The sequence below is a fragment of the Microcaecilia unicolor genome, chromosome 8 (assembly GCF_901765095.1).
Source record: "Microcaecilia unicolor chromosome 8, aMicUni1.1, whole genome shotgun sequence".
Lineage (NCBI taxonomy): Eukaryota > Metazoa > Chordata > Amphibia > Gymnophiona > Siphonopidae > Microcaecilia > Microcaecilia unicolor.
In genome coordinates, this window is record NC_044038.1 from 29,268,827 (window position 1) to 29,285,982 (window position 17,156).

A 17,156-nucleotide genomic window follows, 5' to 3' on the forward strand; every position below is an offset into this window, starting at 1 on the left:
AATAATCTGTATTTGGATATTTTGGGAACTTTATTTGGAAAAAAAAAAAACTGTGCCTTGTTCTTCCTAACCCTGATAAGTTTGACTTGTGAGTGCAGATGTCACTTGGGAACATTTAGAGGAAGGGATGGAAAGGAGGTGTGAGGGCAAAGATCAGATGATGGACTTCAATTGCCCATGCTATGGTAGGATACAGCTCCCCCTAGCTGCTGCTCCTTGGCTGTTTACAGCAGTGTAGTAAGAGCAGAATTTGATCCATCCTTCCCCACAGGAGCCGAGTGTCACTTCGGAAACATGAGTAATGAGTCAGCACTTGAATACTGATTTGAAATAGAAGTGGAAGGTTTCCTTCATTTATTTATTAGGATTTATTTACCGCCTTTTTGAAGGAATTCTCTCAAGGCAGTGTACAGCAAGAATAAGTCAAACATAAGCAATAGATAATTACAACAGTAAAAATATTCAAACGACAAGTATGGCATAGTATACTACTCACGATGTCAACAAAAAAAGCAATAAAAAATTTCTTGTAATAAAGCCTAACATTTGTGTTTATGCATTAGCCCCCAGATTCTATATAGGTTGTCCAAAGCTGGGCACTGGAATTTCCATGCGGATCTGAGATCCATACGCAACTTAAAAAGGAAATGGGCACCAACTGGCTACTTAATTGGTGCTTGATTGTTGCACGTGGATTTGCTCCATGCACTATTCTATAACTTGGTGCCTAACTTTTCCCATTCACAACCCAAAAGGGGACATGGCCATGGGTGGGGCATAGACGAGTCGTGGGTGTTCCCAAAGGTTAGGCGCCAAGTTATAGAATAGTGCTGATCTGCACCTAACTTTGGGCACCGGACCTACACTTGTTTGTATCAGGCATAAATCCAACGCCCAGAGATAGGCAAAAACCTTCACACCATTCCAGTATTCTATAAAAGTTGGGCACCATTTATAGAATAGGTGCTCAATGCGGAATTTTTTGGCATCTGTCAGCACTATTTACAGAATTCTGCACTAAGGGGGTAATTTTATAAGGTTCTTCTCTCGGAAAGCATGCTTTACACACAGAAATAGGCTCTTATAAAATGAAATGTGATTATAGACTCGTAAAAAGTAGGCACACTGCAAGATTTGTGGTCTGTGTGTAGATGTTGCTAGAGGTGTAGTTTGGGCAGGGCACAGGCAGAGTTGTGGTGCACTGACGTATTTTATAACATATGTGACAACACACCCAGAGTACAAGCACACATTTAAATCTTCTTCAGAGCAGGGGTAAATTTGTGTGACAGTGGGGGTTACTGGAGAGCTCATTTTGTAAAAGCACCTATGTTTCCTTTATAAAATATCACCAATGAACAACCCTGTTAATTGGCTAAATACACTATACAAAATATTATGTGTAAAGAGGGACTCTCATATCAGAAATCAAACCATCAGTGCAGCCAAGACTTAACGTAGGCTAGATATTTGTAATTCTGGAGTCCTTTCTATCGTGTTATTAATGTTCTCAAAGTTGTTCATATAAAATTATGCAAAACAAATCTTGAAAAAGCTGTGTTTAATATTTCAAACCAATCAAACTCATTCTTTTATAGAGCAGCTCTTCAGGCATTCCTTTTATAGTTGCACGACAAAAATACCAGTGTGAATCTAAGATAGGCAAACTGGTACATTAGTACATTATAACACATTCAGGCTCATTTTTGAATGAGATGGACGTCCAAAAAGTGACAAAAATTGGCACTTGGATGTCCATGTCACAGAAACGTCCAAATCGGTATCATCGAAACCGCATTTTGGAGGTCTTTCTCGGAAGTCCGTTGGACATACATCCAATTTCAAGGGGGCGTATTGGAGGCGTGTTCAAGGTGGGACTTGGGCGTTCCTAAGACTTGGACGTCTTTCAGCCATAATGGAACAAAAGCAAAAATGTCCAGAACTAAAACTTGGACGTTTTGAGCTAGACTTGTTTTTGTTACTAAGGCACAAAAAGGTGCCCCAAATGACCAGATGACCACTGGAGGGAATCAGGGATGGCCCCCCCTTACTCCCCCAGTGGTGACTAACCTCCTCCCACACCCAAAAAGTGTGGTGAAGAACATTATTTGTCAGCCTCAGATGTCATATTCAGGTCCATGACAGCAGTATGCCGGTCCCTGGAGTATTTTAGTATACTTCAGACAGGTGGACCCAGGCCCATCCCCCCCCCCCCCCCCCCCCACTACCTGTTACACTTGTTCAGGAAACTGTGAGTCCTCCAAAACCCACTGTACCCACATGTAGGTGCCCCCTTCACCCGTAAGGGCTATGGTAGTGGTGTACAATTGGGGGTAGTGGGTTTTTTATGGGGGGGGTGGGGTTGGGGAGTTCAGCACACAAGGTAAGGGAGCTGTGTACCTGGGAGCATTTTATGAAGTTCAATGCAGTGCCCCCTAGGGTGCCCGACTGCTGTCCTGACATGTCAGGGGGACCAGTCTACTAAAAATGCTGGCTCCTCTCACGTCCAAATGGCTTGACTTTGGACATTTTAGACTTGGATGTCTTTGTTTTGAAAATGGCCGAAAATCAAAGACGTCCAAATCGCAAAAAATCCAAGGACATCCATGGTATTTTCTAACACAAAAGATGGACGTCCATCTTTTTCAAAAATGACCTTCTCCTCGCCTTGGAATTTGGACGTCTTTGTAAAACGTCCAAATTCAGGCTTAGACGTTATCTTTCGAAAATGCCCCTCATAATGTACTCGTGAACCAGTGTGCCTATCTCAGATTCACAGTGGTGTTTTTGTTGTGCAACACAATTGGATAGTGAATCGGATCTGTTATTGTTTTCATTTATTCCTTTTATAGTGCCTGTTGTAACATGTCCTGTCTCCACGCCAAGTTTTGTGTTAACTGCTTTGGGGGCTGAGGAAAAGATGCCGCTTTGAGAACTACAACCTTGCCATTATTCAGGACACTTACTATATCCCTTTCACAAGCCTTATGAAGAGAATGTGGATGATGCAGTACCTTTTCCACAGCCCCAAAGCGGTTAGCACAAAACTCAGTATGTAACTGGGTTACAGGGCAAAGGCGAAGCCAAACCTGACATTTTTGGGAGGGGAGGCCCAGAGTTAACATGGGGGCACTAGGTGCGAGTAGTGCTTGGTATACTCCTAAATATTGCCTTAGAGTGCATTTGATAACGGATCAACATAAACCACATGCACACTTATGGAAACTTTGAAAACACTTACATTTTTAAATTAAGTTGCATTATCCCATAACTTACCATCAGGGGCGTATCTGAAAGTCGGCGGTAGCGGGGGCCGAAGCCAGAGTGAGGGGGCACATTATAGCCCCCCCCCCGCCACCGCCATTTCCGACCCCCCCCCCCTGCCGCCGTCGCCACCGCCATTTCCGACCCCCCCCCTGCCGCCGTGGGTACCTTTGCTGGTGGGGGACCCCAACCCCCACCAGCCGAGGTCCGCTTCCTCCTGCCGCTGCGAGGTTTTTTAAGTTCTTCATCGGGATTCGTCCTCCGTCACTCTGTGCTGCTGTTCAAAGAAGCTGCTAGCTTAATGCAGTTTCGGACTGAGTCTGACGTCGCTGCTGCACGTTGTACGTGCAGGACATCAGACTCATGTACAACGTGCAGCAGCGACGTCAGACTCAGTCCGAAACTGCATTCAGCTAGCAGCTTCTTTAAACAGCAGCACAGAGTGACGGAGGACGAATCCTGATGAAGAACTTTAAAAACCTCGCAGCGGCAGGAGGAAGCGGACCTCGGCTGGTGGGGGTTGGGGTCCCCCGCCAGCAAAGGTACCCATGGCGGCAGTAGGGGGGTCCAGGGCGAAATCTGCGGGGGCCCAGGCCCCTGTGGCCCCACGCAGATACGCCCCTGCTTACCATTATAGTACACCTGAGTCTGGTCAACCTCTCAACACACATCACAGTATCCTGGAAAATAATTACTGCAGTGGCACATATCCCTCAACTGTACTTTATAATAAATACAAAATGCCTTATTAAGCTGTATTAATAAAATAAATCTTCTTGTCCCTTCCTATGGTTCTACTGCTTTCTCTCCTTTCTGAAGCTGACATGAACCAGTTCAAGTCCCTAGAGTTCCTAACAGTGTTCCTTCTACCCCCTTCTCCTTATGAAGGAGCAGACAAATAAAGGACTGTCTGCCAAATTACTTTGTGAAGTTAACACTAAATCCTGCAAAGAAGCTTCTCAGAGCCTATGTAGCAAGCAATTCTTTTTTTTTTTTTTTTTTTTTAATTTAATTATTTATTAGTTTCAAAATTTTTTTAACAAATAATACATTTGAAACAGAAAAGGTACCTTCATCAATTTTACAAAGAAATCTCATTCCAATATTTAACTTTATGACTAAGTACACTCCAGTCCACAATATCTGATCCAAGATTTACTACTAAGAGGGATTACAACTAAATTAAATAAAAGGAAAAAATAAGAACCGATCTATGACGGTGTCCTTTTTCATTTAAGAGCTTAACCTCATAGAACTTCTGGCGGCTATGAATTCAGATAATTGAACAGATTCATAAAAAACATATTTAACCGATTGATGACAAATTATGCATTTACAAGGAAATCGTAACATAAAAGTAGCTCCCAGTTGAAGCACCCCTGGTTTTAACAGAAGAAATTGTTTACGCCTCTTTTGGGTATCTTTATATACATCCGGAAATATACGGACCTTGAGTCCTAGGAATCTTTCTCTCTACTTTTAAAGAATTTTTTCATAATTAAAGTTTTATCCATGGCTAAAGCCAAAGTAACTAATAAAGTTGCGGAACTTATTAAAACTGCTGTTGGTGTTTCTAAAATTGCGGAAACATCCAGTGACTGATCCATCTGTTGTTCAGGTTCTTCAAAATTTTTATTAGGTAAGTAGTATACTTGAGTCATTGGAGGTAAAATGTCCTCTGTGAAACCCAGATTTTCTTTCAAATATCTATTTATCATTTCTCTAGGAGTAGTAGTAACTACCCTAGGGAAATTCAAAAACCTCAGATTTTTAGATCTTTGAGCATTTTCCAGGTTTTCAATTTTTCTTCTCAAATTAGAAACATCTTTTACAATATTGTTTTGCAAATCTCGCGATTTCTCTGAGTTTTCAGTCACTGAATTTATCTTAGCCAGCATTTCTTCTTTTTCCAATTCCAAACCCTCAGCTTTCTCTTCAATTTTCCTTACCCGGGACTCAAGACCTTGAATTTGAGGGCATATAGCTTTACCCAAATTAGCAATTAATACCCAAAGACTTTCCAGGGATATCTCTGCTGGTCTCTCTTCTAAAAAGGATAAGGTACCTTGCATTTGTAATCCTCCGGTTTGTAACTTCTTCACTTCTGAGTCCATAGTCTTCTCCTTCGTTCCTCCCGCAGTAAAAGTTGTATTCTCCCGGTTCAATTGAGGGCTTTTATCTCCCTCAATTCCTTCTCTCTCCAGACTGATTTCTCCAGCTCCCGCTAGCTCCGAGATGCCAATTCCTGGCTGTTTCGGGGTCGACGTCATCTCTGGAGAGGAAACACACTGGGGTTGCGGGGGAGGAGCCCGTTGATCGGGGCTGAGGGTAACCTCCAGCAGGGGCGGTGTCTGAAGCCCTCCATTCATCGCAGACGCCGCCAATCTGCCACCCACTGATCCCGTCGGCACCGTCGGTGTCCGCACGAACAAGTCCATGGGGCCAGTCTGCGAGGAGAGAGGTCGGTTCGGGGGAGCAGCTGCCGCCGCCTTCCCTCTTCGTTTAGGCATCACGAGAAGGTAGGAAAACGTGTGGACAGACGATCGGTTCAAGCGGCCATCTTGGATCCAAGATCCTGTAGCAAGCAATTCTGAACACACAAATATGGATCCACGCACAAATTACATGCCAGCAGAATCTTTCACCTTGGTCACTCACAGAACAACGCTCGCCAATTACAGAATAAAGGACCAAAATTAGAAAAGGAAACATTGAGAAATCACAGTCTCTGCAAGCAGTACAGCACAGGAGAAATAAAAATAAATACTGTAGGAAGCAAAATACAAGATCACTTTCTACCCCAAAATAAAACCCACAAATAAATTATCTGGATACCCATGAAAAGTTAAAAACTTGTGGGACAACAGTGAGCTGTATTTTCAAAGGACTTAGACTTTCAAAGTTACACGGGCAAGTTTTCCTGAGGACGTCCTCGCAGGACGTCCCGGCGAAGGGACGGGGAAACCCGTATTATTGAAACAAAATAGGGCATCCATCTTTCGTTTCGATAATACGGTCGGGGACGCCCAAATCATGAAATTTAGGTCGACCTTAGAGATGGTCATCCCCGATTTTCGGTGATAATGGAAACCGAGGACGCCCATCTCAGAAACGACCAAATCCAAGCCCTTTGGTCGTGGGAGGAGCCAGCATTCGTAATGCACTGGTCCCCCTTACATGCCAAGACACCAACCGGGCACCCTAGGGGGCACTGCAGTGGACTTCAGAAATTGCCCCCAGGTGCACAGCTCCCTTACCTTGTTTACAACAGAAAAATTCAAAAGCAGCTGATGTCGGGGGGGGGGGGGGGGGGGAAGAAATAAATAGGAATATCAGGACAAAGGGAGGATAGAGGGGGAAGAGGGAGGCAAGGAGACAGGGGGAGTAGGGGAGAGAGAATGGGATGAAGAATCAAAAACTGAGGTGAACAGGAAGGTCCTAAGCAGGTCTTTGAAAGCCTGCAGAGTCACAGGCAATCTGAGAAAGGAAGGGAGGGAATTCCAAAGTTTGGGGCCAAGGTAGCTAAAGGCAGACTCTTGTGTGGACGACAGATGCAGAACCGAGGGAGGGCGAACACAAAAAGGTGGTCAGACGTGGAACTGAGGAGTAAGGGATTGATCAAGAGCCTATTTAGGTATGGGGGGAGGAAGGGGACCAATATTTAAAGACTGTTTTGTGCAACTGTTTTGTATCATGGAAAATAATGTCTATAGAGTTGAAAATGCAACTATATACATCAATTTTCTCCATCGACCAAAACCCACACCCGGAAATGCATCCTCTTAACTTGGCTAATAGGACAATTTTGAGACAGCCAATTTACATGTGGAATTCTTATGAAATTGGCTTTGAAAACAGTCCTCTGAATAAATGCAAACTGTAATACCACAGCTGTACCACAATTTACTGCATTCTAACGAGTATGATACTTCAAGCACATCGCACCTAATAAATGACCCATCCCACTGAAAGGATTCATCTGAAAAATATGGGCAATAAAATACTTTTCTGTAATTGCTTAACAAATCATGGCTTGTCTCGAGCAGGGCTTTCTCTAGTTCTTAAGAACTGAATAGAAAGCCTGTAAAGAAGCTTGCAAGATGTCAGAATTATAAACAGCATCTTGTACAGAGCTAGGCTGGCAAATGTGTGTGCTAGTGCTTAATCTGTCAAGCTCACTGCTTACTCTGACTGGCACAGATGAGACTAGAATAACAAATAGTAAGCCTGGAAGTCTTAATGCACCAAGCAAAGACAATGTCCTTCCCGACCTTTGTCCCGGGCTCAAAGAATCTACCCCACCTAGTGGTGGTAAATCAACGCCCCAAGTTATCGGAAAATGATTGCCTTTGTGATAACTGAATAGAAAAGGTGCCTGCGGGGATACTGTCAAAATAATTAATGTCACTATGAACAATGGTGTCAGCAAGGCTAAGAGGAAGAAAACTGAGAATGATACTGCTTAAAAAAAAAATCATAAAATACCAGAAGAATCTTTTCATATTATATTAATCATATTCTCTCTAGCAAATGCTTCTGTACGTGTTAGCTCACTGAGAAAGTGTGACATATTTTAGTATGGCTGGATTTTTGACTGCACTTCAGAAAGAACAGGCACAGAACAGTAGAGATCCCTTGGGAAATCAAGCCCCTAGTTTGCATTCTCTAATAAGAAGGTTAGGGGGGCCATGTTATAGGTGTTTATTATAACCCACAAATGAAATGCATTTGTTTAGTTATTTAGCATTCCTGTTCAAGTCAAATAATGCAAATCAGAACATGACTTTCTACTTCTAAGAATGATTTTTTAGTAAAAAGATGAAATAAAATAAAAAGTTCCATAATGTTTCTCATGTATAAACATTTCAGAATTACATCAGGTATCCAGCTTTAAACACCGTTTATTAGATAAACAATGTAGGGTATGAATCACTAAATGTCAGCAAGAATGATCTGCCGCAGGACCCACTTTATTCCTATGGGCCTTGGGCTAACAAGTAGAGGAGTAGCCTAATGAAAAAAGCAGTGGACTGGCAATCAGAGAAACTGGGTTCAACTCCCACTGCAGCTCCTTGTGACCCTGGGCAAATCTCTGAACCCTCCATTGCCCCAGGTTAAAAAAAAATTTAGATTGTGAGCCCACCAGGGACAGAGAAAGTACCACTTTGGTTGTACCACAGAAAGGCAGTATATCAAATATATTGTTTTGTTACATTTGTACCCCGCACTTTCCCACTCATGGCAGGCTCAATGCGGCTTACATGGGGCAAAGAAGTGACTTGCCCAGAGTCACAAGGAGCTGCCTGTGCCTGAAGTCGGAATCGAACTCAGTTCCTCAGTTCCCCAGGACCAAAGTCCACCACCCTAACCACTAGGCCACTCCTCCACTGTTGCTACTATTTGAGATTCTACATGGAATGTAAATACATGCATTATCTTATAGAGCACATATTTTACAAGTAGGCATACGCATAGATATAGGACTAGACTGTATAGGAAGTGGGAACTATGGGTATCAAAGTGGATTGGAATTAGTGAAAGCAAACATCCTTTAGGACTGCTCCCTTCCTCTCATCTGTCAGTAAACTCAACTTATGATTCCTGAAGTATTTTGTTTATGCTGGCATAAGAGATCTGATCTCCCTTCTTCTGGATTGCTAGGTTAAGGAAAATGGCACTGTTTAAATGTGCCATCCATTTGGCCACTACCTGGCACCATTCTGTGTAGCTCAGCAATGCTAGCAGAAGGGAGACTGTGTTTCTCCTGCCTGAAATCATGACTTAAGTTTCTAGAGGGCAGGATCTACTTGAGGGTGAGGGCCATCAAAAGATCTTTCTTCAATCTGGGGATGGGTAAGAGGGCAGCACTGGCTCAGGGCAAAATGTGTTCAGTGGATCATGGCCTGGGGGTGAAATGTAGGCTTGCTGCCAAGTCTAGAATTGTGTTTTCAGTGAATCAGGTTTTGAGGGTAGAGGGTGACAACTTGATCCCTAGAAGTACCATCAGACAACCATTATACGGATTTTGAGGCCATTTTCAACCTGAGTGCCAATGAAGATTGAGCAACTGGGGATCAGTTCTGCCTTCCCACTAGCCACCACAGATACCCCCAATAGGTGCTAGAGGGGGGCAAAAAACAGAGAAAAGAACTGGTGATGGGAAATTGGGTTGGGCACTGGACTGGACTGGAGGGTTATAGACTGGATTGATAGGAGGAGGACTTTGTGCTGAATTGGGAGTTTTGAGAAGGTTGTTCCTGACACCTTCAAACCCTCTGAAAGATAGCAGACCTGATGATGGGTCCACTATCTTTGCTTTGATGCAGCCAGGAATGTGCAATGCTCCCAATTGCAACAACACAAAGGACAATTTTTGAAAGTATTGCAAATCAGTGACTTGTATGGTAAATTATCCCTGTAAGTTGAGTACTCGGTCCCTGAAAATTGTCCCTTTTGTGGTCAAATACCCACTGCCAGGGCGTTTCAAATGTCTCCATATTTTTTTTTACAGCAGTGCAGATAAATGGATAATGGAAAGGAATCCATGATCCCAGGCAATCAGCATTAAATAAAGTGCTAACCAGGAATGACTCTTACCCGATAACCTCTCCAAAATGACTGAATAATTAAGGCAGCCTCTTCTTCCGTTATTACCAGAGACAGCGGAATTGGTGGTCTAGGACTGAACAGACAATGATTAAGCTAACAAAGCCAGGACTGAGAGGTCTAATTTCAACCACTTACATACAATACTGCCCTAGTTCCTTTATTGATACAAATGACAATTTTAATTGCAAGCCAACAGCATATGCTCAATTTCCATACTTTATGAAGTTAAACAAAAATTTCTAACTATAAAAATGGTTGGTACAGATTATAACTGAAGACATGAAATTAAAGGCAAGCAAATACTGAAGTTTAATGTTTATTAATTTAACTATCTTTTGGATGTGAGTTATGCTTTATTGTATTAAAAGTTATGTCACCTCATACATTTCGAGATTTGCGAGGCCTTAATTTATGGTAAAACATTTCAAATTTTTGTAGTGTGTCATCAATAAAACCTAAAGTCATTTTGTAATATGAACGTAACTAATCAATTAGAGCCAGTGATACAACCTATAGGGTAAAATGAACCAATATACATTCACACCTACTTAGGAGCAAGTAAAAATGTATACGTTTATGCACACACACGTGGAAATTGTTTTTTTTAATAAATAATGCATACAATTTATGTATACTCTGTTCACACTCAGCCCAAACTACGCTCTTGAACATGCCTACACCCTGATCATATAAAAGTATTCACCTACTTGACATGGCGCATACATTACATGAGAGGGAGGAATTTTATAAGAGGCATTTTACATTTACCTCCTAAGGACTCAGTTCTATAAACGGTGCCCAAATTTGGGTGCTGATGAAAATTAGTGCTCAATGGTACAATTTCTAGAATAGTGTTAGGCACCAGAATCCGTCCCTGAGGATTTCCACCAAGTAAAACCTGGTGTAAATTCTTGTGCCTAAATTACATGCAGATCTCCTTTATTCTATAAAACTGCATATAAATTCCAGGACCGCCCCTGAGCCGCCCAAGCCCCTCCCATGGCCATGCCCCCTTTTCAGATCCGCATGTAAATTTAGCGTGGATCCTCACACCTAAAGATGTGCACACAAATTTTTGTCCTGGATATTTCCATTATGGCTGAAAAATGTCCAGGTCTTAGGAACACCCAAATCCTGCCCTTAACACACCTCCAACATATTCCCTTGAGATTTGGATGCACCGCAGACGAACTGCATAGAAAAACGTCTGGAAAATGGGTTGCGAAAATACAAATTTGGATGCTTTGGTGAGAAAAACATCCAAATGCTGCTTTATACCACTTTTTAGATATTCTTCTCTTTTGAAAATGAGCCCCTAAGTAATGCTAATTTTTTTCACCTTTCCTTCATCTAGGGGTAAAAAGTGATTAGTGCTTTTTGAGAAATCTGTAGCATTCCAAGCTGCTAAAATCTGGAAGGATTTTGTCAGAATGTTTTCACCTTCTCAACCCTATCTTTTATTTAGAATGAAGGTCAAGACTTTTTTGTTTAAGAAATTTATATTGCGGGACTGATCTGTAATTTTTCTTTTGTTATGTTAATTATTATGTTATGTTATTCCCAGAGGATTGTTCTGGTTTCTTTGTTTTTGTGACCCGCTTAGAACTGAAAGGTGGGAGGGGATATAAGTTAAGATGTTAAGTTATGTTATATTTTTGCTCAGTGTTCCAAAACTGGTTTAGAAATGTAGGGTGAAAATACAAATTTGAAGTAAAATGGGTTAAACCCTCTGACAACTGTGTTAAAATTAGCTGTTAACACAGATTAATAGTCAATTTTAATATACTTTAGTGTATGAATTCCACTTAGTCTCTCCAGTTTAGATGTTTGGTCCATCGTCCCCAATATAATATGTTTGTGTGTGAAATGATAAGTAGTAGTAGTATTTGATGTTGTGTATTTTCATATTGTTACTTTGGGATCCTTTTACCAAGTTGTGCTAATGGATTTAGCACACGCTTATTATATTCCTATGGGTGTCTTATTTAGCACACGCTAAATCTGTTAGCACACTTTAGTAAAAGGACTCCTTTATTAAATTGTACACTGCCCATTGTGAATTGAAAGATGGTTAATCAATTTGAGTAAACATAAATACAAATATAAAAATAATTCCTATTAGATATGATTATTTTATAAATGGAAAAGACCTCCAATGAACAATATCATTCACTATAGGGCTCTGGTTTATTTTCTGTGGTATCATGCTTTCGCAATATGGCAAAAACTGAGAAAGCAAAATTAATTTATTTCAGTAATGAGTTCTGTGATTTTGTTACAGATTTTCAAATGAGTTCCAAAACGAAAACGGTTGTAAACCGCTGAAAAAAAGAGACCAGACATTGGTATTTGCATTAAGCCATCTGCTAATAAATCTATCTGGGCATTTCTGTACCTCAGGGAAATCAAAAAGCTGGAAACTGAAAATTACTTGTAAGATTTATTTATTTATTTATTCATTCATTCTACTTGATATACCACCCTTCTGAAAACGAACAGAGCAGTTTATAATAACTTCAGCTCAAAAAATTAAAAACATATAATAAACATTAAATTCACAACTAGTAGGGGAGTAACACAAATACCCACATCAACAGGGAGAATAAGATAGAGATAACTCCTGTATAGGTCTATGACTGTGCTAATGGCCTGAGAAAGTTAATGAGAAAAAAATGTTTTAAGATTCTTTTTAAAAATAGCTAAGCTAGACTCTAGATGTAGGTAATGAGGCAAGGAATTCCAGATTGCTGGAGCTTGTTAAAAAAATGCTGAATCTCTTGTAGAATCCAATCTTACTCAAGACAGAGGTGGTATAACAAGACAATTCTGCATCTAAGATCTCAATGTATGAGTGGGACAATAAGGAAACCGATAAGTTACTCTAATACTGTGGGAGACCTGTGTAAAATGCTCTGTATGTCAGAACTAACATCTTAAAACTTGACTCAAGAAAGAAAACCCTTCAGAAAGGGTTTAACATTGTCAAATCGCTTAGTCCCTACAATCAAAGAACGCATTGCTTTCAAAATCTGCATTCTGGTTCACAAAATTATCCACGGTGAAGATCCGGGATACATGACAGACTTGATCAACCTACCAACTAGAAACACATCCGAATCAACACGAACGTACCTAAATCTGCACTACCCAAGCTGCAAAGGACTCAAATACAAATCAACTTACGCATCCAGTTTTTCCTACATAAGCACACAACTGTGGAACGCATTACCAAAAGTCTTGAAAACTACGAACGACCACCTAAACTTCCGGAAAACACTAAAAACTAACCTGTTTAAAAAGGCACATACCCTACCGATCCAACACAAATGCCTGATCTCTGCAACACAACAAAACTAAAGAACGTAATGGACATAACACAACTCTTCCGTTGTACGATTCCGTAGTGTGGCTGTGCCACATGAACTTTATCTTACCACAACATCACTTTGTATTTGTTTACACCGGAGTCTGTAACACCTCTCCGGTACTATGTAAGCCACATTGAGCCTAGAAAGAGGTGGGAATATGTGGGTTATAAATGTAACAAACAAACAAATAAACAAATAAATAATTTTAATCACTGATGCACGTGCCTTCAATTTTAAAGCCTTGTGCTGTCAAGGGGGTTTCATTTCTTCGAACCTGAAAAAAAATATTTATCGTCTATATTGCTAACTTTTTCCAAGCTAGTCATTTTTATATTTTGAAGAATAAAATGGAATGTTTTGATAAAGGGCAAGATAGGAAAGTATATATACCTTTTTTCTGATGTTGCAGTGACAATAACAAAACAAAACATTCCACATGGTGATGAAACATCCAGCTCTTTAGCATCAGAATTGGATGTTAACAAAGCAGAATGAAATTCCTAATACTCTATTCAGCTGTAACACAAGGCTACTTCGATCAGCACAAGCTGTTATTGTGAAATAATGGGGATCTGTAGGGTTCGCAAAGGAAAAATAAACCAGCAAAGGGGAACATAAATCCTGTAAAATGAAAAATGGGTTTAATCTTGACTGCAAGTAGATCTCAGGAAATAACCGGCACTGCAGGGAAGATGCTCAAAGGGGCAGAAATTGGGCCCGCTCTATTTCTGACCGCTGAAATCTGTGCAACCAGCTTTAGGTAAAATTAAAAATAGAATGTTTATGTCGAACAATAATTTGGGGACAAGTGAACATTCCATCCATGGGATCAGATAACTATAATAGACCAGGGAGAATATGAGTGGACTATTAAACATAAAGGGGCTTTTTTTTTTTTTACTAAACTGTGGCTTAGCACAAATATTAACATATGGTAAGTGCAAAGGTTGTGCAGTAACTATTGGGAGACTGTCCATCTCGTTCTCTACAGTTAGAAAACTGAAAAGCTCTTTACCGCACACTATGAGTATTCAAAATTAATGAAGGTGCATTAGGGGGCAATTCTTTAACACGCTAACACGCCTATAATATGTGGAAATGTTTAGAATAATGGCATTTATGTGCTATAGGGTAATTCTCAAAAGCTCACCTACAGTTGGCCACTGGGATGCTGCGCGCTGAGCATGGATTCTATAACAGCAATTGCACATACTAGCATAAATTCACATTTATGCTCCTTAGTTTAGGTGTGAGCACTTGCTAGCTCAAAGGTTGGTGCGAATGCTTTTGCCTAACTCTAAGCAGTTAGGTGCGTAACTGCAGGTATTGTACAACCTGCACATGTAACTGCCGGCCTCGTCCATGACTTGCCCATGCGCCTCAAAGGTTCACAACTCCTTTCAGTTTACTCTGGAATTAACGTGCACAATTTACAGAATACGAACTAGAAGTAGTTAAGTATGTAACTGCTAATTATTACCAATTATAGCCAATTGGTTAATGGCAATTAGCAGCCTGTTAGCTAATTAAGCTATGCATGCAACTGCCCTTATTCTATAATTTGTGTGTGCTAGTTGCAAAGTTGGGTGCACAACTTTATAAAAGGACCCCTTTTACATCTGTGGGGGGAGGGGGGCTGGAAATGGCAGAAAGCACAGACTGTGTGTTCTGCAAACTGTGCTTCTGTTTTCCTCAACCACCGCTAAAGAGAATAAAATCTGATGTTAGGAGCATCGTGGTGCTTTTCGAGAAGACTATCATTTTGTTAAATGGTAATATTTAGGAGGCGGAGGTAGTGAGTAAAAGAACGGAAGACAGACTACTGAAGAAAAAAGTGGAAAAGAAGCCAAACAAATTTGTTAAGGCAACCAAAGCCATTTAACAGCCGGAGGCTGAACACTTTCCAGGCAGTTGGAAGGAATCAACATGAGCCTTCATATCCCAGCCAAGCGCAAAGAGGAATTGGAGACTTATGAATTCATTGTAACTTCTCACAGCTCAGCAAAATGCATGAAGGATCAGTCTTCCAAATGAGGTATTCACACCACTTACTATTTCTACACTTACACTGCGAATGACTGCAGCAGTGTAAGTTGTTAAGGAAGGCAAGATTCTATAGATCCTTTACATTTGCTTGTTCTTACCAGATTCTAAAGGGGTCAATATTCAAAATGATTTAACCACCCAGGAGAGGTTCCCTAGCTGGTTAAATCACTTGTATGGGGGGGGGGGGGGGGGGGGGGGGGGGGGGGGGGGGGCAGGGGCTATCCACTGATATCAGCAACACTTAACCAGTTAACGCCGTTGAATATCAGCACTAACTGCCAAAGCCATAGCCAGCTATTTTGTGGGTGGTCTAATGCCAGAGTCTGCACTTATGCGGTTAAATGCCTTAACTTAATTGCCTAAGTTGACCAGGCAAATCAAACCACATAAAACTCAGTTCTATCTTTGTTCAATTATCACATTTATCCATATGGGGGGGGAGATTCTATATATGGCACCTAAAAAATTGGTGCTGAAATCAGTGCCGACTAAGCGTATTCTATAATCGGAGACGATTATAGAATAAACTTAGTTGATATCTCAGCACTTACACTTACACGCATCCATTTACACCAACAAAAATGTGGTGTAAATCCCGGCGCATATATTTAGGCAGGTGTGTAAATTTTAGAACGCCCATGAAACACCCATCTCCCTGCCCATAACCATGCCTCTTTTTGCCTGCGCGCATTAGAAGTTCGGTGCACTTCGTTACAGAATACGCTTAGCGAGTTGTGCGTGCAAATTCTAATCAGTGCCAATTAATGCTCATTATTGCTTGTTAAGTGTTGTTATCAGGGCTCATTAGCTTGTTAAGTTACGCACATTGTTATAGAATCCTGGATCTCTAGGAGCGCTACATATTCAATGCTGGGCTATTTCTCGGCATAACACAGCCACTGGCCAGAAAAATGTTAACTGTCGCCAGCTGAATATTTCTCCCTATACTGCTAAGTTTATGTTGCCAACATTAATACTTTTGCATAAAATGTAAATGATTATAAAAACTGTCTGGTCGATAGTTAAACGGCACATAGCTGGCTAAATCACTTGTTCGGGGCTCATCGTCATTTTCAGCAGCTCTTAACCAGTTAGTGCTACTGAAAATGTCCAGTTAGCGCCCATCTCAAAACTGGCTATTTTGGGGGCATTCTGGGGGGTGGAGTTGGCCAGTTAAATGCCAATATTCAGCACTTAACCTTGCTATACAACTATCATGTCTTACAGTGTTTATTTGTTATGTTACTATCATGTTTTATCATTATCATGTAACCCAAGATCCTTCTGTAATACCATATATCAATTCTCTACACACTTCAACCATTCATGATGTATTGTAAGCCACATTGAGCCTGCAAAGAGGTGGGAAAATGTGGGATACAAATGCAATAAAATAAATAGAACCACATAAAAGTCAGTCCTATCTTTTTGTGATGCCCCAGACAGTTAACTGATGAATATTGCACTTAACCGGCTATGCTTCAGTCAGTGCCGCACACCGATAGATTCAATGCCAAAGCCCAGACATGGGCCGGCACTGAATTTACAGGCATAACGTCACTGGCTGAATATCGACCCCTACATAAACAAGATTTAAAATAATGTAAAAAACCAGGACATCAGCCTTTGAAATGTCTCTCAAATTCCTCAAGTGCTTACTGGTCAATAATCTGATATTCCAGATTAACAAGGAAATACATTGGTTTTCCTTCAGTAATTCAACTGAACACAAGGATTTGAAGTTTCTCTTTTGTCTCATTTCTTACTTGGTTTATCATTTTTCCCCCCATGCATTGCGTTCAAGTTATCTGCAGCAGGGCCCATAGGAATAAAATGGGCTCTGCTGCAGATAACTCGAGCTAAGCTTTA

At 40.9% G+C, this 17,156-nt stretch overlaps 1 protein-coding gene across 1 annotated transcript in view; it reads right to left on the bottom strand.

The window, feature by feature from the left end:
* Positions 1-17,156, bottom strand: part of IQCK (IQ motif containing K) — a 96,770-nt gene that overhangs the window by 27,155 nt on the left and 52,459 nt on the right. The window contains exon 7 of the mRNA XM_030210956.1: positions 9,862-9,946. Within this exon, the coding sequence (XP_030066816.1) occupies positions 9,862-9,946 (85 nt within the window). The remainder of the gene's footprint in view (positions 1-9,861; positions 9,947-17,156) is intronic.